The sequence below is a fragment of the Mus pahari genome, chromosome X (genome assembly GCF_900095145.1).
Source record: "Mus pahari chromosome X, PAHARI_EIJ_v1.1, whole genome shotgun sequence".
NCBI classification, from domain to species: Eukaryota; Metazoa; Chordata; class Mammalia; order Rodentia; family Muridae; genus Mus; species Mus pahari.
Genome location: NC_034613.1, coordinates 133,877,607 through 133,897,841, shown reverse-complemented (window position 1 = coordinate 133,897,841; position 20,235 = coordinate 133,877,607). Strand labels below are relative to the sequence as shown.

The window sequence follows — 20,235 nt, the reverse complement described above, 5'->3', positions numbered from 1 at the left end:
ACGGAAGCTGAGGGGTAGAGCCAGTTCCCACACTTAGATCCTCAGGGCTGGCTCACCCACAGCTCTGGCAATGTGCATTGCTGCTCTCTGGAGTTGCAGCTGGTTACGGGCTTGGGCAGGGGCCGGGGCAGGGGCCGGGGCCGGGGCAGGGGCCGGGGCCGGGGCCGGGGCCGGGGCCGGGGCAGGGGCAGGGGCAGGGACAGGGGCAGGGGCAGGGGCAGGGGCAGGGGCAGGGGCAGGGTCAATTTTCCTGCTCTCATGCCCCCAGTGTCAGTTATCCCATGATGCCGGGTGAGTGGTGAGGGCAGTTCTTCACAGCCCAGACCAGGGATATCTCTCTAGTCTTTGGTGGTAACAGATCCCTGCTGCTGCAGGACCACAGACTGAGACATGACAGTACAGTACCACTGACTCATGTAACACAACCACCTACTCACATCAGGCTGTTCCTCACTACCCCTGAGTCTCCAATTCTGCCTCTCTTCATTGTGCCCATACCTTCTGTTTCTCTTTCTCTTCCATTTCTCCAACACTTCCTTGTTTCTCTTAGTGGTGACCTGGGCTCTGTGTGTCTGGGGTCATCTCAGGAGTGGTCTCGGGAGTGCTAAGCTTAGTTCAGCAGCTGCCCTGCTCATGCATTATGGAGCTGGGCAGGGATCATCTTAGGTATGCTCCCACCCCCAGGCCTGCATGGTGCTGGACTCAAATTCATCTCTGGTTAGCTCCCTGCCTGGACCTTGTGGTGCCAGTCTGGTAGTCATCTCAGGCTTGCTTTTTTCAGGGAATGTTAGTTGGGCTACTAACTATTCAGATATTCATAGGTCAGAACACTGAGCATAGACATGGCTTCTCTTCTCTCTGTCACCTATTTAAACACATGGGACACAGCAGTCACACCTTCAAGGTCCCTAATGTCAGGGACAATATTAAAAAAAAAAAAACAGCCAATAGTTTATAAGTTTGTCTTAATGACGTTTTGGCTCCAATTACTTTAAGTAAATTTTAGCTGCTATGCCTAAGGATAGTGATTTGAAGGAGAATGGCCCCAATAGGCTCATATGCTAGAGCCTTAATTGGTAGAACACTTTTGAAGATTATAAGATTATTGGAGAAAGTGTGTAGATGTAGAAATTTCTGGATTCTTTGGAGACTCAGTTAGGTTATAATGATGTTTGGCTGGGCCAGACACAGGTGAAAGGATGTTTTGCTAAAGCAAATAAAGGTAAGAGGAAGTTTTACTAAGGCAGACATGTGAAGGGATGTTTTACTGAAGCAGACACAGATGAGAGGATATTTTCCTGAAGCAGACACTTGAAAGAATGCACAATGTTTAGAAAGAATATGAATATGATCACAGATGGTGGGACAAGCCTTGTACATTGGTTTGCCTTGCACCACTTTGTTAGTCTTCACTGAGGATGCTCTGGCACTGGTCGGCTTTGTACCACATTGCTCTTCTTCACTTGTCATGGCATCATAGAGAGTAACTCGCTAAAGAATTTCTCATGATATATGATATTCCAGCAGCTTCTTGATGCTTTCACGAACTAGCACCTATCTAGTTGAGTCTCGAAGTTTATTTTGAATCAAGCTGCTGCTGCTGATTCATGTGTGGTGTCTGACAAGTGGACTGGGCTGAGCTCCTGATGCCCAATTGATGGTTTGCTAGTCGATGGAAATGCTGATATCTTGACAACAAAGACTGGACTTTTCCTAAAGAACTATTTCTAAACAGTGTCCTAATAACCTCTATTTTCCACTACCTCTGATGGGTGGTGGGCTAGTAGGGAGGTTAAAGCATTTAAGAACCCTTATGAAAGTAGGTTTTGAAAATTCTAAGCCTACAGTGTGTCAATGGGAGTTGGATTTGAATTTTAAAAGCATATACTAGGTTCATTTCATTCTCTCTGCCTCCAACTTGTAGGTAAGTTGTAAGCACTAATCTACTGCTACAGTGACATGCTTGTCTGCCCATTGTCATGCTCCCTGCCATGATAGTCTGATCCTTTGAAACTGTGAGCAAACTCCTTATTAAATGCTGTTTTTAAATTGAGTTGGCCATGGTATCTCTTCCAAGCAATAAACAATAACTAAGTCAATGAATATGAGCTACAGGAGACAGGAAATTCCCCTACTGCAAGCAATTAGAAAGCTAAAATGAGAGCGTAGTGTTGGGGTTCAGGAAACCACTACTCAAACCATATGCGCACAATCTCAGTTAAGCAAGAGTTGTTTATTGAATACATACCATAATACTGGATGTTTAGAACTGCAAAAAAAGGACTCAGGAACCTAATTGTAGTGTTAGTTTGGTCTCAGAGTAGCCTATTTGAAAAACCAGGTTCAAAAGTTCAAAGGCAAACAATGAAGTGGTACAACATGTTTCTCTAACCTTCAAGCTGATTGGTCCTGAGTGAGGTAAGAAGGGTGCTGGACAGGTAGTGAACAGGAAAATTTCAGAACATCAAGATAACAGGGTACAAGTGATTCAGCCATAACTTTTTGGCTTATTAGTAGCATTCTTCAATGTCAGTTAGAGTAACAACTTTGAACTTAATTTTACCTTGTGAGTAATGTGGAGTCTGAATACAGAATAGCTACAGTTATGTTAAAGGAGCAGGCCTCATCAAGTAGAGGTGTGATGTAATTAACAGAGGGCCATGGACTTTTCTTGTGACAGAAGTTGAAACAGAATCAAACTGGACTTGATTTTTAAAAAGAGAGGAAAAAAAGGAAATAAAAGAATGTAGTGAGATTTCAGGGCATAGGACACCTCTTCCTGATATCACTTTACCAATTCATCTTACTTGAGACATACAAATATCCCTTTTTTGTTGGACCTCTCCACCACTACAGGCAGATAAGCTGGGAGCTTTTTGGAAATTCCCAGACCTCTGTCACTTTTGGTGACTAAGATTTTCAAAACATATATCCCTGATAAGTGATATCAAAAAGGAATCTTCAAGATATGTTTATATGCTTTTGGGAATGTATATTCTGCTCACTGACTTCTCCAAAATGTCTCACTAAAGCAATAAAGGTTTCTCACTTGGTGCAAAAAATTTCATGGCTTATATGCATTAGTGATTAACTCCAAGTTACCCATAAAACATCAGTATTGCATTAAGGGAAGTGTTCATGTATCTTTTATTCACCTGACTTAATTGTTGTCTCTGAGGTTTATTGTCTCTGTATGCTAACCTAGGCCTAATCCTACAAGCTTCTAGCCTCTGTACAATTTTCTGTAGGCTGAGACTGTTTTCAGCCAATGAGACTTACTGCTGAATAAGCTCACCCTTTATAGTTCTTTCTGAACTACGTTGGCTGGTTCAACTCATCTGTTCTGGTTCAAATTCCTCTCCAAGCTGGCCAATTAAATCTAACTTTTCTCTTGGCCTCTGACTTTTTGCTCTACTTGGCCTCAAACTAACTCTGGCAGTCTGTTCTGATCTTCTGGCTCCTCATTCTCTGGCTCATTCTGTCTTCACCTGTGTCTAGTTTGTTCTCTTTTCAACCTGTCTCTGTAAAACCCCCCCAGTATAACTGCCTCTTCCTCCCTCTATGCTGCTCTCTCTTATGCTGCCTCTCTTTCATCTCCCCTCTCATAAGAGTTGTGCTTATCTCATTCTGTCAGTCTTTCTCTCATTCATCACTTTGTCACTCGATTAGACATTGTTTTCCAATATGGGTGCTTTGTTCCACATTTATCTTCAATATTTGGGATTAAAGGTAGGTACCATGGGTGAGCCACACCACAACTAATGGGTATAATAAAAAGTATGTAGAATGTAGTTAGAGTTTATGCTGTCTTACTGAAATGGTATTCGTAGGCTCTCCTCCAAGATCCATGAATTTGATGGACTTGAGTAGTTTTCTAGGTTTCCTTTACCAGAATGGTTTGCCTCTCATAAGCGGGTCTTAAGTCCAATTAGAGAGCTGCTGGTTACTAGCAAGGTATGCGTGTTACTACTGCAACCTTAGGGTTATCCTGTCATGATGATCATTGTTGTGGTTCATAAGCATCATAGCTAGGTAGGACTGTTTGTTGCCTCCCTCCTTTGGAAGATGCATGGTTCCTGCTAGTATCATGAAAGCTAGTACACAGGGAGAAGGCATTCAGGTCAGTTCCTGCTTAGAGGTCTTTAGTCCCTGAGTCTGAAGTGCATGATGTCTGGGGGCAATTGAAATAGTCTGTTTTGTTATTCTCCTGAACAGCCTGAACCAAAAGTCAAAAGAAGGCTTCTCATGCTTCATTATGTGGTTTTTGTTAAATGGTCTTTGGTTGTAGGAGTGAAAAATAATATACTAGAGGTGAAATTTTCATTTAAACTGGCTAAGAATATTTACATAGAGAGTTATGCATTTTATAGGTTATTTAAGTTTTTAGACAGATAATTGATTCCTTCTGATGTTTAGAAACTTTTGCTTTTTACTCTTCTTTTTGCTCTTCTGTCCCTCAGTCCTCCCTGATTAGAAGTGCCCCTTTCCCATTTCCCAGATACAATGATTACATGTACTATTGTTCTCTCTATTGCTCCCACACTGACTACCCCAGCTAAGGAAACTTTTGGTCTTCCTGGTTTTAGTAGCTAATTCAGACTATGTATTTATACCTAAAGATTTGGAACTAGGAGTATCTCATGAAAGAGAGTAGTAATGTTTGGCTTTCTAACTATGGCTTAACTCACTCAATATGATCTTTTCTATTCCCACCCACTTACCTGAAAAGTTTATTTCATTTTCTTTACAGCTGAATAGTATTTCATAGTGTGTGTGTGTGTGTGTGTGTGTGTGTGTGTGTGTGTGTGTGTATCACATATTCATTATCTACTCATTAGTTGAAGGACATTTAAGTTGTTTCTATTTCCTAGCTATTGTACATAGAGCAGCAATGAACATGGATGAGCATGTGTCTGTGGAATGGGAAGTCTTGCCCTTTGGGCATATGCCAAGAGTGGTATAGCTGGGGTATAAGATACATTTATTTTTGGCTTTTACGGAATCCTACATAATACTTTCCATAGTGACTGTAGCTGTCTGTAGTCCTATGCAAGAGTGAATGAGAACCGCCCCCAGCCACTTCAGCATCTTTTGTCTGTTGTTTTACTGACCTTTCATTCTCAAGGAGGTAAGATGAAATCTTTGATTTGCACTTCCTAATTGCTAGGAATGATGGACATTTTTAAAAAAAAAAACTATTTTTTAAATCTATTTTTCCTTTGTAAACTCTCTGTTTATGATCAAGGCTCATTTTTTAAAAGATAGGTTAGTCTGAGGCATTCTGACACAACCAGGATCACAGGAAGGACAGGCTCTAGCCAGATATAGGAAGGGCAGGTAGCACTAGTGATAACCAGATGGCAGGAGGCAAGCATAAGAACAGAAGCAACAGAAACCAAGGTTACTTGGTATCATCGGAACCCAGTTCTACCAGAGCAATTCCTGGATACACCATCACACTAGAAAAACAAAATTCAGATCTAAAAATCACTTTTTATAGGTCCAATATTTCTGCTAGTTTGTACATGACAGGGTCTTGCTGTGTGCCCCATAATGGTCTTGAAACCATGCTTCTCCTATCTCAGCCTCTCTATTAGTAGGATTGTTTATTTGATGTTTTTACACTATACTATGGTTTTCAGAACAGCTTATATATTTCAAAATTATTTATACAGACAAAAGAAACATAGAAAATTAATTTGAGAAGTGGCTTATAAGAGAATAAGACCTAATCTTTTGCTTGATATTTATAATTATGTATCAACTTTGAAGAAGATGACCTTATAAGCTATTCTTTTTCTGAGATGAATGCTTTTCAAAATCATCACAGCCAATGAAACAGAATCTTACCCTCACCTAATCTGTGCCCCTCTCCGTGCAAAACCATTGTCATTGAAACAGTTGATAAATTACTTTATGGGTGGACCATCTTAATACATACACCATTTCTTAAATGAATGTAACCTGTTTCCTGTGGGCTGAGGATGACGATAGTCACTCAAGTCAAATAGCTTTGATCACAGCATGAAATCTGTATCCAAATAATCTTGTCTACAATTCATTCCTTCACGCAGCAAAACTGTCAACTCTTAGCTTAGCTACTATGGAGGTAAAATCCTTTGGTGATGTGAGGGACACCGAAGTACAGCCTCATTACAATGAACTCCAATGTCTAAAAATTCCTCTTATTTTGTGTTTGTACCACAGTAAGAGCCAAGATTTTAAGCTTTATTAAAAATAAAACAAAACAAACAAGCAGGCAAACAAAAAGACTTTATCTTTTTATGTTAATTTAATAACATGCCCATAATTTTTACTATTGGTAGAAAAATATCTAGTGTTGAATATAATAATAAAAAATAATTTAAGCCAGGTGTGGTGGCGCACACCTTTAATCCCAGCACTTGGGAGACAGAGGCAGGCAGATTTCTGAGTTCGAGGCCAGCCTGATCTACAGAGTGAGTTCCAGGACAGCCAGGGCTACACAGAGAAAAACCCTGTCTCAAAAAAACAAAACAAAGCAAAATGATAATAATTTAATTAAAAAAAGAAACATGTCTATAAATTTAAAAAAGATAGGTCATTGTTTTTGTTTTTGTTTTTTTTTGAATCTTTGATTTTTGACATCTTTATATTTTCTTGATATTAATTCTGTATCAGGTACATTGGTATTCTGTTCAGGAAATTGTCCCCTGTACTAATGTGTTCAAGGCTATTTCCCACTTTTTCTTCTATGAGATGTATCAATTTCTTCTATTGTATCAACTATGTCTGAAATTCTCTCTCCCATTATATTCTGTTGGTGATGCTTGTGTCTGTACTTCTTGTTCTCTTCCCTAGGTTTTCCATCGCCAAGATTTCCTCAGTTTGCGTTTTCTATATTGCTTCTATTTCTATTTTCAGGTCTTGAAGTTTTATTTTTTCCCTTACCTTTTTAATTGTAATTTTCTATATTTATTTAAAGCATTTATTTGTTACTTCTTTAAAGGCTCGATTTCTTTTTTCTTTTTTTTTTTTTTGTTTTTTTTTTTGTTTGTTTGTTTGTTTTTCGAGACAGGATTTCTCTGTGTAGCCTTGGCTGTCCTGGAACTCACTCTGTAGACCAGGCTGGCCTCGAACTCAGAAATCCACCTGCCTCTGCCTCTCGAGTGCTAGGATTAAAGGCATGCACCAAAGGTTCAATCTCTTCTTCCTGTATTTCTGTAAGAGCTTTATGTATTTTTCTCTTTAAAGACCTCTGTCACCTTTATAACATTGGATTTAAGGCATTTTCTTGTGCTTTGGTTGTGTTAGGATATCCAGGGCTTGCTGTAGTAGGACACCTGGGCTCTGAAGTTGTCATGTTTCCCTGGGGTTTGTTGACTGTGATCTTTTGCAGGCCTTTAGCCATCTGGATGGCTTTAGTCCCTCGATTTTCCTGTCGTAGTAGGCATTGGGCCAGCCCTAACCTCGATGATTCTGGAGTGGCAAGCCCCTTGTGGTTATCCTTGGGCTGAATGGTTCCTAATCCACCAGTCTTATGCAAGTGGGCTAAAAGTTGGTGGGAATATAGAGGTCCTCCTGGGATAGCAGGCTGTGCAGGGCAGCTGGGCATGCCCAAGAAGACTCATTGGGCAGGGAAGATAGGTTCAAGAAGGGAAGATAACCTGTATGGTTCTGGATCAGCGAACCTAATGAAGGTGGGTGGAGAGGTGGTGGAACAATACAGGTCCAGCAGGGATACAGGCTGCTCATCTGTATATATATTTAAGAAAGGACAAATTCATTTGATATTTTCAAGAAGTTTAGAGTACTGTGCTCAATCCTGCCTTGAGACTGTTTACCAAGGCCTCTTTTTGGATCAAATCCTATCTGTAACATTTGAGCTGATATTAATTTATTAGAGAATATTAACAACATTCCCATCTGATGTAACACATCCCTTTCCCATAAAGTAAAGGGGAGAGCATGAGTAACATAAAGGGCAGAAAGTCCCTGCTGTTCATCATCAAACCAATGTAGTATTTCTGAATTTTTAGCAACATTAGACTCCTGGCCCAATCTCATGAGAGTAGAGGGCATAACTGAGGTGGAACAATTTGAAGGCCATCAATCTTTTCTTGTTATACAAAGTACATCAGCTCTCTTGTCTGTGAGGCCTTCAATTTATTTTCCTTGAACTTTAGGAGTTTAGGAGTTTAACTTCCTGTACCTAGAAAGACATGTAACTAGATCCAAACCCCATGTTTCTCCACAGAGCCTTGGTCATTGGGCTGCCTGAAACCTGATATTGGAGTAAAAGTAGCTGAGCAGTTCTCTGCCATGAATGAATTTGAATTGTTTTTATAGGAGGGTATACAATAATTTTAATTTATTCCAGTAAAATAAGAATAAACTTCCCAGGAACCACATTTATTCCCTGCACTAAGGTGGAACTCTGGCCCAGTATGACTCCTAATGTCCCTTTGGGAGGGAGTCCATAGACTCCCATGGGAAGAGAAATGGCAGGGGAGTTAAAGGTTAGTATTGTTGTGGAGATGGAAAAGAGGATCAGTTCTGTGCTGCCCAAAGTTGCGCATTGAAGCTGTTGGATAGTCCTCCATTAACAAATGGATTGGTGGTCTGAGGCTGTTGAATTGCCCCCATTGTTTGAGGAGCCTGTGATGGACCCCTCACTCAGTTTCCCAGTATAACAGAGGCTTTACAGTATTAGAATGCACTGGATTACCAGAAAAGGAAGTGTAATTTTTATGAAAAAGAGACTGACATTCCTTCTAGCAATGGTATACTGTCTGACAGCGATGGCATGAGATATGAGGCTTGCCTGGATTTAGGTCCTGAGTGGGAGCAGGAATATAAGGTTTACAGTGCTTCCTGTACTATTGGACATTGTTTACTAATATGTCCAGGCTTGCCACATGAATAACGTTTATGAGCTATGCCCCCTTGACCAGATTTCTCTTTTCCTTGATTAGTTAGAAACTGAGTAGTGGTTTGACCTTGTAAAGTCACTGCAATAGGCACACATATAAGGGAGTAACCTCAGCACATGTCTTAGTAAAATAAGAAATATTTCCTGACTTTCTCATTGGCCTCAGCAGTGATTTGAGATGCTATGGTGGGCTGGTATGAAGGACGGACCTCCCTCTTCTCAGAGGTGAAGGGGACATAGGAGAAGGGGCCCTGTAAGTAGCGGGGGGGGAGTAGAGGGGAGCATTATGATCGGGATGTAAAAGAAAGAAAGAAAGAAAGAAAGAAAGAAAGAAAGAAAGAAAGAAAGAAAGAAAGAAAGAAAGAAAGAAAGAAAGAAAGACAGGAAGGAAGGAAGAGAAAAGAAAAATGATATCTTTTGACTCAGAGCTAAAAACCACTCCACTGCCTCTGTCAGCCAAGCAATAAATTTTTCAAAAGGTTCTTCTGGTTTCTGTTTCACATTAACAAGCCATTTGGCATTTGTATTTCTCGTAGGCAGGCATCCCCATGCTTTCAGGGCTGAGGCTGAATACCAGCAGAGCCTCCTTAGTTAACTTATGGGAGCTCCCACTCTGAGCCACTTTGCCTGTGTCCATAAGCATATCGTATGTTAACTCTTTCTTTCCCATCTTCTTTACAGTCACTTTAGACAACTCTTTATGAACCAAGTCATCCTATTCAACCGTCCATAGTAAAAACCTGCCTCCAGCTAAGCAGATTTTAGCCACTTGAAAATAATCATGAGAATCCATCCACAAGAGTATGAGTGTATGGGGAAGTAGCTCCATAGGCAGCTGGAGCCTGTTTTATTTTTGTAAGTAATTTAAAATGACAGGGGCTCCCATGAGGGATCTTCATTCTATTCATAATTCCTCGTAATCACAGGAAAGCATCCTAGTGATTCAACCTGCTGTTGAGCCTGACACTTAGGCACAGCACATCCTAAAGGTCCCTTAGCTCTCTTTTTACTTTTTTCAGGGGGTTGTGTGGGATGTCTCAGTCAAGCAATATAGGGGTTCCATTTAAGATTCTAATATTTTTTTCTGCCTCCCACTCCCAGTCAGTCCTTGGTCCTTCTTAGAAAGGGGAACAAAATACCCATGGAAGGAGTTACAGAGACAAAGTGTGGAGCAGAGACTGAAGGAAAGGACATCCAGAGACTGCCTCACCTGGGGATCCATTCCATATACATTCACCAAACCCAGACAGTATTGTGGATGCTAATAACTTGCTGACAGGAGCTTGTTATAGCTGTCTCCTGAGAGGTTCTACCAGTGCCTGACATATAAAGAAGTGGATGCTCTCAGCCAACCATTGGACTAAGCACAGGGTCCCCAATGGAGGAGCTAGAGACAGGACCCAAGGAGCTGAAGGGTTTTGCAGCCTCATAGGAGGAACAACAATATGAACCAACCAGTACCCCCAGAGCTCCCAAGGACTAAACCACTGATATAAGATTACACATGAAGGGACCCATGGCTCCACCTGGATATGTAGCAGAGGATGGCCTAGTTGGTCATCAATGGGAGGAGAAGCTCTTAGTCCTGTGAAGGCTCTATGCCCAAGTGTAGGAGAATATCAGGGCCAAGAATCAGGAGTGGGTAGGTTGGTGAGCAGGGGGAGGGGGAGTGGATAGGGGGGTTTTGGAGGGGAAATCAGGAAAGGGGATAACATTTGAAATGTAAATAAAGAAAATAACTAATAAAAAATCTCAAAAGAAAGGAAGGAAGGAAGGAAGGAAGGAAGAAAGAAAGAAAGAAAGAAAGAAAGAAAGAAAGAAAGAAAGAAAGAAAGAAAGAAAGAAAAAGAAAGAAAGAAAGAAAGAAAGAAAGAAAGAAAGAAAGAAAGAAAGAAAGAAAGAAAGGAAGGAAGAAAGGAAGGAAGAAAGGAAGAAAAGAAAGAACACAGGATAGTGATGTCAGTGAGGATTGGAATTTGATGAGTCCATAGAATTCTCAGAACTAGAACTAGTCTGGGCTAAATGCTCAGAGCTGCTGGTGAAGCCAGCAGGAGCCTCAAAGTCCTAGTGAGAGGACCAATTTCCTTGTCGTCTCTACTGCGTCGCATAACTGACTGCCAAGCAACATCATCTACTATCGGTTCACTTGTGAATTGTGTCTCTGGTTAGTAGAACTTCCATCCATCCTTACTGTATACTTTTAAAATGAGGTTAAGGATCATTCATACTTAAACTCACCACTGACCCTTTTAAGTGTAGAGTTTCACAAGAGAAAGACCATCTGCTCTTGTGTTGTGAAGCTATCAGTACTTTCAATCTTCTCTAACTTATCTATACTTAGCATATGTCCCCTTTTGTTTCTCCCTACTCTGGGCCCTAGCAACCACCATTATATTTTTGACTTTGTAGAGTTGAACGCTCCTGGGAATTCCTTAGTTGAATCCCATGGTATTTGAGATAAGTTCTGTCTTGTTTACTGTTCTATTACTGTAGAGACATCACAGTCAAAGCAATTCTTATGAATGTAACCACTTAATTGGGGACTTGCTTACAGTTTTAGAGGGTTAGTCCATTATATCATGACAAGAATTAATGCATTCATAACTGAGAACTCATATTTGATCAGCACTTTCAGGTGAAGAGCGAGGAGAAGAGAGAGAAGAGGGGGACAGAGAGAAAGAAAGACAGAGACAGAGAGACAGAGACAGAGAGACAGAGACAGAGAGAGGTGGAGAGAAACAGAGACAGAGAGACACAGAGAGAATATGAATCTTGGCCTGGTACGTGCTTTTAAAAACCCCAAACTCAACCATCTTCCAACAAAGTCACACCTCTTAATTTTCTCAAACAACTCACTATCTAGAGACACAGCATTCACACATACTAATCTATGGGGATAATTCTTTCCCCCTTCCCCCGAGACAGGGACAGGGTTTCTCTGTGTTGCTGTGGCTGTCCTAGAACTCACTCTGTAGACCAGGCTGGCCTCGAACTCAGAAATCCGCCTGCCTCTGCCTCCCAAGTGCTGAGATTAAAGGTGTGCTCCACCACTGCCTGGCTGGGGATAATTCTTATATATCCCACTACAGTGCACTCCCTGGTTCCCATATACTTTGCAGCAATATCACAACACAAATGCATTCCACCCAGCTTCCAATGTTCCTGCAATACCTTCATAATCTCAACACTGTCTCAAAGTATAAAGTCTTTCCTGAGACTCAAGCAAATTACTTAACTGATAGCACATGTAAAATCAAATAGCAAATCACATACTTCTAATATACAATGGGAGAGAATATACATTATCTTTCCAAATCAGAAGAAAGAGGGCATTGTGAGGAAATACTGAACCAATTCAGACAAGAAGCTAGCAGGAAAATTCTAAATTGTGTCTATGTCTCACAGCAAACAATATAGATGATCCTTGTTATCCAGCTTTGCTGAAGGCAACACACTTCTCTCTCAGACTGGTTTCACATCTTGAATGCAGATTTTGTGGCTCGTATGCTATAGCTTTTGCATCTCCCATGATTTGAAGTCCCCCAATCATACCAGGCTTTACTTTTATAGCTTCACAAAATGGCCCCTCTGGGCCTTCATACAGGGACCCTCTAACCACACGACATGCCTTGATGACTTTCCCTAACTATGGTGGGAGATTCAATGAACACTTTCTTGTATCCATCTTCACTTTAAATCCAGGACCATGTATGTGGCTGATGGTTCCATGCTATGCTGTTTTCTGGGGCAGGATTCAGGCCCACTCCTTGAATTACCTTTTCATAAGATTTCATTTGTTGATGACTTTCTTTGCTTACTAAGCTTCCCTTTAATTTAATTCCTTTAAAAAATTGAAAGCTTATCTAGATGATGTCTTTTCCTGAGGGCATTTAGGATTCACACATTGATTCCTGCTGAGCTCATCTTTAACAAGTACCACCCAGAAATTGTGCTACACATGCAATCTATGGAATTAACAAAAGATTATTAAAAGCTAAACCTATATTGTCTCTAAATGCTGCTTCTTGGTCAATAAAAGGGAAGCTACCTTTTTTCTCTAATTATAAATTTGTTGAATTTAGTAGCTAGTTGACGTCAGGGATGTGAGTTCCCTTTGGTCCACCTTGAATACATCCTTAAATATTCCTGGGGGAACAAGGAAGAACACACATGTAGAGACTTCCTGGAAAATGCATCCTATGACTCTCTTCTGATTAGAGAGGTATAGATTTGTGGTAGAACATTTCACTGACATGCACTATTTCTGGGAATCTAACACACATGTACAAGCACACACACACATAAACACAAACACACATACAGAAAAACACACATATATCACAGGCACCATGAATGTGTACATGCATACAACTCATGTATATGTAATTCAATATATACGCTCACAAACACACTTGTAGGGGCTCATGCTTCCAATTAGTCCTTGAGATGTAGAGGCAGAAGATTTTCAGAAGTTGAAAACCAAATGTAAGAATTAAAAGTTCTAGAAGGTCTACCTGCCTGGCAATATTGCCACAGGGGCCTTCTTAGACTTTTCTTATACCTCATCTACAATAGCAGTCCTCCAAAACAAGAACCACTCTCTTAAACAAAACACTTTATCCTAGTACTGTAAATCTGAGTATATTGTCCTTGTCCCAATTAACCATCCTTTACTTGTCCTGTGTGTCTTTGCAGGTCTCAAGTATCCACTGTCATCATCATGCCGTTGAAAAAGTGCCATCGCCAAATGGGAGGTTTTGCTTTGACCACTGTGGCCTGGCTACTTTGCTGCATATCCACAGGCCTCCCTCAGTGGCAAGTGTGGCACTATGAAGATCCTGTGTTCCTCAAGCCTAGAGTGGCTTTAGTGGGCATGTGGAAAGCCTGCGTTTTCCACACTCACAGCAACTCCAGCAACACCAGAGTATGTTACCGATACAACCACGATGACCCCATTCCTTTGTATATTCGAGTAAACCAGCACTTGCTGCTGGTTTCCAGCTTTCTTGGGCTTTTTGGGAAAATCACCACCATTATTGCTCTTTCGAATGTGCGTGTGGGAAGAGTACGGAGGAATGCCACCTGCAATCCATTCAGACTTTCAAGCATACTGAACATCATTGCTAGCAGCTTTCTTTATCTTGCTGTTTTGTTCAATTACATCGCCATCATGAGCAAATGGGGGATTGCCTTCCCACCATCTTTCAATTTGCCTTTCCAGCCAGACACTCAGAAGATGGGAAGCGCCATGGCTTTGGCAATTATAGCTGCAGTTTTCTTTCTACTAAGTGGCACAATTTGTCTTTCTTCAAATTTTGCCATAGGCAAGATGCCCCATTCCAAAATGTAAATCGCTACCTTACATAGCCTTGAAATGCCAGCAAAGATAATGAGTATTCTTCATATGTCTACACAAATTTTCAAAGAACTTGAAAGCATGCCAATTGTGGCCTGCAACAAAAAAATAATCCAGTTGATTTTCTCTTATCTTTTTTGGCTTCTTTCATGTTTCCTTAATGCATTATTTGGATTGTGGGCTTTTATTAAATAAAATCTTATTTTATGGGTAGTATTGATTTGTGTTCTACTTGCTGGCAACAATAGCAAATAATCAATAAACCTAATCCATATTGAAATGAGTGTCAGAGTACATAAACCTTTCATACTGCTCTAGAATCAAAGGCTAAATCAGAACCTGGACTGTTACCCCCTACCTCCTCTATCCATATCACCCTACTCTAAGTCTGTTTCCAAGGAAAATCCACACTCCTCCCTGGCCCGTTACTATATAGACAACTTTTGTGGTTCTACAGATTGTAGCCTTTTTTGTTGCTTTTGTTTTGTTTTTGTTTTGTTTTTCAAGACTGGATGTCTTGCCTTGGCTGTCCTGGACCTTACTCTGTAGACCAAGCTGACCTCAAATTCAGAGATCTGCTTGCTTCTCCCTACTGAGTGCTGTGCATGGGTCACCATGCCTGGCTGATTGCAGCCTTCTTAATGGAGAATTAACAGCTAACATTCACACATGCAAATGAACAAACACATACCATGTTTGTCTTATTGTGTCTGAGTTACTTCGCTTGGTGATTATTTTCTAGCTCCACCCATCTACCTGCAAATTTCATGATTTCAGTTTTAATAGCTGAGTAATATTCCATTCTGTAAATGTTCTACATTTTCTTTATTCATTCATCCAATTAACAGCCAACTAGGTTGTTTTTCAATTAATGGACATTATGAAGAGAGCAACAAGGAATATGGTTGAGCAAGTGTCTCTGTAGTAGGGTATAGAGTCTTTGGGTTTATGTCCCAGTGTGTAGGTGGAACTTGGCATCGGGCTCTTCCCAGCTTCCTCAGTAGCCATGCTGACTTCCACACTGGCTGTCCAAGTTTGCACTCCCACTAGAGGGTCTGAAAAGACTGTGAAGTTAGACACTAGCTACTGGGGAAAAGACATGATAGCTACCTGTATAAGAATAAAAATCAATTCAGCTTCCTCTTTTGGGGGTGTTGATTAGCTCAGATTGGGTCTTGGCACAGTTTTTACCAAAAAAAACCAAATTGCTTTGCTGAGCTACTTTCACTTTATTTGTGGGTCCCTCTGTAGGACAGTGATATTATTTTCTGTTTCTAAAAATTCCTCTAAGCTCTAATATAATTATGTAAGTGTGGACACTTCTGGCTGTCCCTAAAAGGTGTGATTTAGTTTGGCTTAGACAACATATCGTCTTGAGTCCTGATTCTGTCATTTTCTTCTAGATGCTGACTTGAGTCAACATATCCTTTTACCTACCTAATACTGTGGGCTTCCTTCTGAAGGGTCTCCTTCTCCTTCCCCATGTGAGTGCCTGCTGCCATTTAACTGGTGTAGTCTTACCTCAAAGCACATATTTTATTCTATTCTCCTCTATATACTCCTACTCTGGGCACCTGCCAGATTTATATCTTGGCTTACAAAACTTTTTTTATGTTTCTTTGGGCTTCAATTTGAGTCAGCCCTTAAATCATTTTAATAGTGAATCTAAAAACCACAAAAGAGAATATCCTTAATTGTATTTTGGCACCTCCAGGATGCTCCATGATTCCCCATAACACTTCTTTCCTGAATTTAATTATTTTTGTAATAAGAGGAGAAAATGAACTCTTTCTGCAATGCTAGGCAGCATCTCTTTGGAACCCACCATGGGCTTTATTGAAGAACTTGGCCTTCAAAATGTGATTCTAACTTCTCCAATCACTATCAGTATTTTAAAAAGCATATCCTGGATTCATTGATAGTTTGGACTCTTGAGTCCAAACTTAAAGATCAAAGGAAAAAATGAGGAAAAAATGAGGAAAAAATCTACCAAACTGTGAGATCAAGGAAATTCTAATAGTCTTTAATTTGAACATTAAAAAACTCTTCTGTTCTGGCTCCCAGGCCTAGAACTTGTGTTTTGTTTGTTTGTTTGTTTGTTGTTGTTTTATCTGAGAATATTTTATTAGGTATTTACTTCATTTACATTTCAAATGCTATCCCCAAAGTCCCCTATACTCTCTCCCCCTGCTCCCCTACCCACCTACTCCCCCTCCTTGGCCCTGGTTAGTCCCCTGTACTGGGGCATATAAAGTTTGCAAGACCAAGGGGCCTCTCTCCCCAATGATGGCTGACTAGGCCATCTTCTGCTATATATGCAGCTAGAGACACGAGCTCTGGGGGTGCTGGTTAGTTCACATTGTTGCTCCACCTATAGGGTTGCAGACCCCTTCAGCTCCTTGGGTACTTTCTCTAGCTCCTCCATTGGGGACCCTGTGTTATATCCAATAGCTGACTGTGAGCATCTACTTCTGTGTTTGCCAGGCACTGGCATAGCCTCACAAGAGACTTCTATATCAGGGTCCTTTCAGCAAAATCTTGCTGGTGTATGCAATAGTGTCTGTGTTTGGTGGCTGATGATGGGATGGACCCCTGGATGGGGCAGTTTTTAGATGGTCCATCCTTTCATCTCAGCTCCAAACTTTGTCTCTGTAACCCCTTCCATGGGAGTTTTGTTCCCAATTCTAAGAAGGGGCAAAGTGTCCACATTTTGGTCTTCCTTCTTCTTGAGTTTCATGTGTTTTACAAATTGTATCTTGGGTATTCTAGGTTTCTGGGCTAATATCCACTTATCAGTGAGTGCATATCATGTGAGTTCTTTTGTGATTGGATTACCTCACCCAAGATGATACCCTCCAGATCCATCCATTTGCTGAGGAATTTCATAAATTCGTTGTTTTTAATAGCTGAGTAGTACTCCATTGTGTAAATCTGCTTGTGGACGTTGTACATCGTGGTGCGCACTAGGCTCCGCACCACGATGTACAACGTCCAAAGAGTCCACCTACAGGGTTGCAGCCCCCTTCAGGTACTTGGGTACTTTCTCTAGTTCCTCCATTGGGGACCCTGTGTTCCATGTGTGAGTTCTTTTGTGATTGGATTACCTCACCCAAGATGATACCCTCCAGATCCATCCATTTGCTGAGGAATTTCATAAATTCGTTGTTTTTAATAGCTGAGTAGTACTCCATTGTGTAAATGTACCACATTTTCTGTATCCATTCCTCTGTTGAGGGACATCTCGGTTCTTTACAGCTTCTGGCTATTATAAATAAGACTGCTATGAACATAGAGGAGCATGTGTTCTTATTACCAGTTGGAACATCTTCTGGATATATGCCCAGGAGAGGTATTGCTGGATCTTCTAGTAGTACTGTGTCCAATTTTCTGAGGAACCGCCAGGCTGATTTCCAGAGTGGTTTTACAGGCTTGCAATCCCACCAACAATGGAGGAGTGTTGCTTTTTCTCCACATCCTCGCCAGCATCTGCTGTCACCTGAATTTTTGATCTTATCCATTCTGACTGGTTTGAGTTGGATTCTCAAGGTTGTTTTGATTTGCATTTCCCTGTAGAACTTCTTTTATTACCTTTATCATGGCATCTACTTCACCCCTGCATTTACACACAGGCTATGAATATCCTTTCCCTACTAAAATTGGCAGTTATATAAATGGAACCACTGGTATAATTTTGAGTCTTCTAATAAGGTCCACTGAAGATGTATCCCAGCCAGGTACCACATCATTTTTTTTTGTAATGTTAAATGGTTGTTTTCCTTTTTCCCTTTTCCTTTTTGCATTTTTATTAGATATTTTTAATTTACATTTCTTTTTTTCTTTTTTCTTAGATACTTTCTTCATTTACATTTCAAATGCTATCCCCTTTCCTAGTTTCCTCTATGAAAGTCCCCAATACACTCCCCCTGACCTGCTCCCCAACCCACCCACTCTTGCTTCCTGGCCCTGGCATTCCCCTGTATTAGGGCATATAATATTCTCAAGACCAAGGGCCTCTCCTCCCATTGATGGCCGACTAGGCCATCCTCTGCTACATATGCAACTAGAGACACAAGCTCTGGGGGGATACTGGATAGTTCATATTGTTGTTCCTCCTATAGTGTTGAAGACCACTATAGCTTCTTGGGTATTTTCTTTAGTTCCTTCATTGTGGGCCCTGTGTTCCATCAAATAGATAACTGTGAGCATCCACTTGTGCATTGGCCAGGTACTGGCATAGCCTCACAAGAGATAGCTATATCATGGTCCTGTCAGCAAAATCTTTCTGGCATATTCAATAGTGTCTGGGTTTGGTGGTTGTTTATGGGATGGATCCCCAGATGGGGCAGTCTCCGGATGGTCCTTCCTTCAGTATCAGCTCTGAACTTGTCTCTGTAACTCCTTCCATGGGTATTTTGTTCCCCATTCTAAGAAGGAATGAAGTATCCATACTTTGGTCTTCTTCTTGAGTTTCATGTGTTTTAAAAATTGGTTCTTGGTTATTCTAAGTTTCTGGTCTAATATCCACTTATCAGTGAATACATACCATGTGTGTTCTTTTGTGATTGGGTTATATCACTCAGTATGTTGTTTTCTAGTTCCATTCATTTACCTAAGAATTTTATAAATTCATTGTTTTTAATAATTGAGTAGTATTCCATTGTGAAAATGTACCACATTTTCTGTATCCACTCCTATACTGAGGGACATCTGGGTTCTTTCCAGCTTCTGNCTATTATAAATAAGGCTGCTATGAACGTAGTGGAGAATGTGTCAGAATTACAAGTTGGAGCATCTTCTGGTTATATGCCCAGGAGAGTTATTGCTGGATCATCCGGTAGTACTATGTCCAAATTTCTGAGGATCCACCAGACTGATTTCCAGAGTGGTTGTACCATCTTGCAATCCTACCAGCAATGGAAGAGTGTTGCTTTTTCTCCACATCCTCGCCAGCATCTGCTGTCACCTGAAGTTTTGATCTTAGCCATTCTGACTGGTGTGAGGTGGAATCTCAGGGTTGTTTTGATTTGCATTTTCCTGATGATTAAGGAGTTAAACATTTTTTTTTTCAGGTGCTTCTCAGGCATTCAGTATTCCTCAGTTGAGAATTCTTTGTTTAGCTCTCTTCCCCATTATAGAGTGGGGTTATTTGATTTTCTGGAGTCCAGCTCCTTGAGTTCTTTGTATATATTGGATGATAATCCCCTATCGGATTTAGGATTGGTAAAGATTCTTTCTCAATCTGTAGGTGGCCTTTTTGTCTTACTTACAGTGTCTTTTGCCTTACAGAAGCTTTGCAGTTTTATGAGGTCCCATTTGTGGATTCTTGATCTTACAGCACAAGCCATTGCTGTTCTGTTCAGGACTTTTCCCCTGCACCCCTATCTTTGAAGTTTCCCCCACTTTCTCCTCTGTAAGTCTCAGTGTTTCTGGTTTTATGTGGAGTTCCTTGATGCACTTAGACTTGAGATTTGTACAAAGAGATAAGAATGGATCAATTCACATTATTCTACGTGATAACTGCCTGTTGAGCCAGCACCATTTATTGAAAATGCTATCTTTTTTTTTCTACTGGATGGTTTTAGCTCCTTTGTCAAAGATCAAGTGACCACAGATATGTAGGTTCATTTCTGGGTCTTCAATACTATTCCATTGATCTACCTGTCTGTCGCTGTACCAGTACCATGGAATATTTATAACAATTGCTCTGTAGTGTAGCTTAAGGTCAGGGATGGTGATTCCACCAGAGGTTCTTTTATTGTGGAGAATAGTTTTTACTATCCTAGGTTGTTTGTTATTCCAGATGACTTTGCAAGTTGCCCTTTTTAACTCAGTGAATAATTGAGTTGGAATTTTGATGTGGATTATATTGAATCTGTAGATCGCTTTGAGCAAGATAGCCATATTTACTATATTAATCATGGCAATTCATGAGCATGAGATCTTCTTTCCATCTTCTGAGATCTTTTTC

At 40.7% G+C, this 20,235-nt stretch overlaps 1 protein-coding gene and 1 non-coding gene across 2 annotated transcripts; one reads left to right on the top strand and one right to left on the bottom strand.

Annotated features, from left to right (window-relative positions):
* Positions 1 to 787: 787 nt before the first annotated feature.
* On the bottom strand, positions 788 to 919 carry LOC115063224. Its single transcript, XR_003843106.1, has one exon. It is a non-coding gene; the product is annotated as a small nucleolar RNA SNORA17 (small nucleolar RNA).
* A 10,012-nt stretch (positions 920 to 10,931) lies between these two features.
* Positions 10,932 to 14,477, top strand: LOC110314224 (claudin-34-like). The gene is made up of 2 exons (XM_021188673.1): positions 10,932 to 11,075; positions 13,607 to 14,477. The coding sequence occupies exon 2, from the start codon at positions 13,632 to 13,634 to the stop codon at positions 14,259 to 14,261; it is 630 nt and encodes a 209-aa protein (XP_021044332.1). The 5' UTR covers positions 10,932 to 11,075; positions 13,607 to 13,631; the 3' UTR covers positions 14,262 to 14,477.
* Positions 14,478 to 20,235: the final 5,758 nt, after the last annotated feature.

Coding starts and splice junctions, on each gene's coding strand:
- LOC110314224 (XM_021188673.1), top strand. CDS start 13,632: ATGCCGTTGAAAAAGTGCCATCGCCAAATGGGAGGTTTTGCTTTGACC.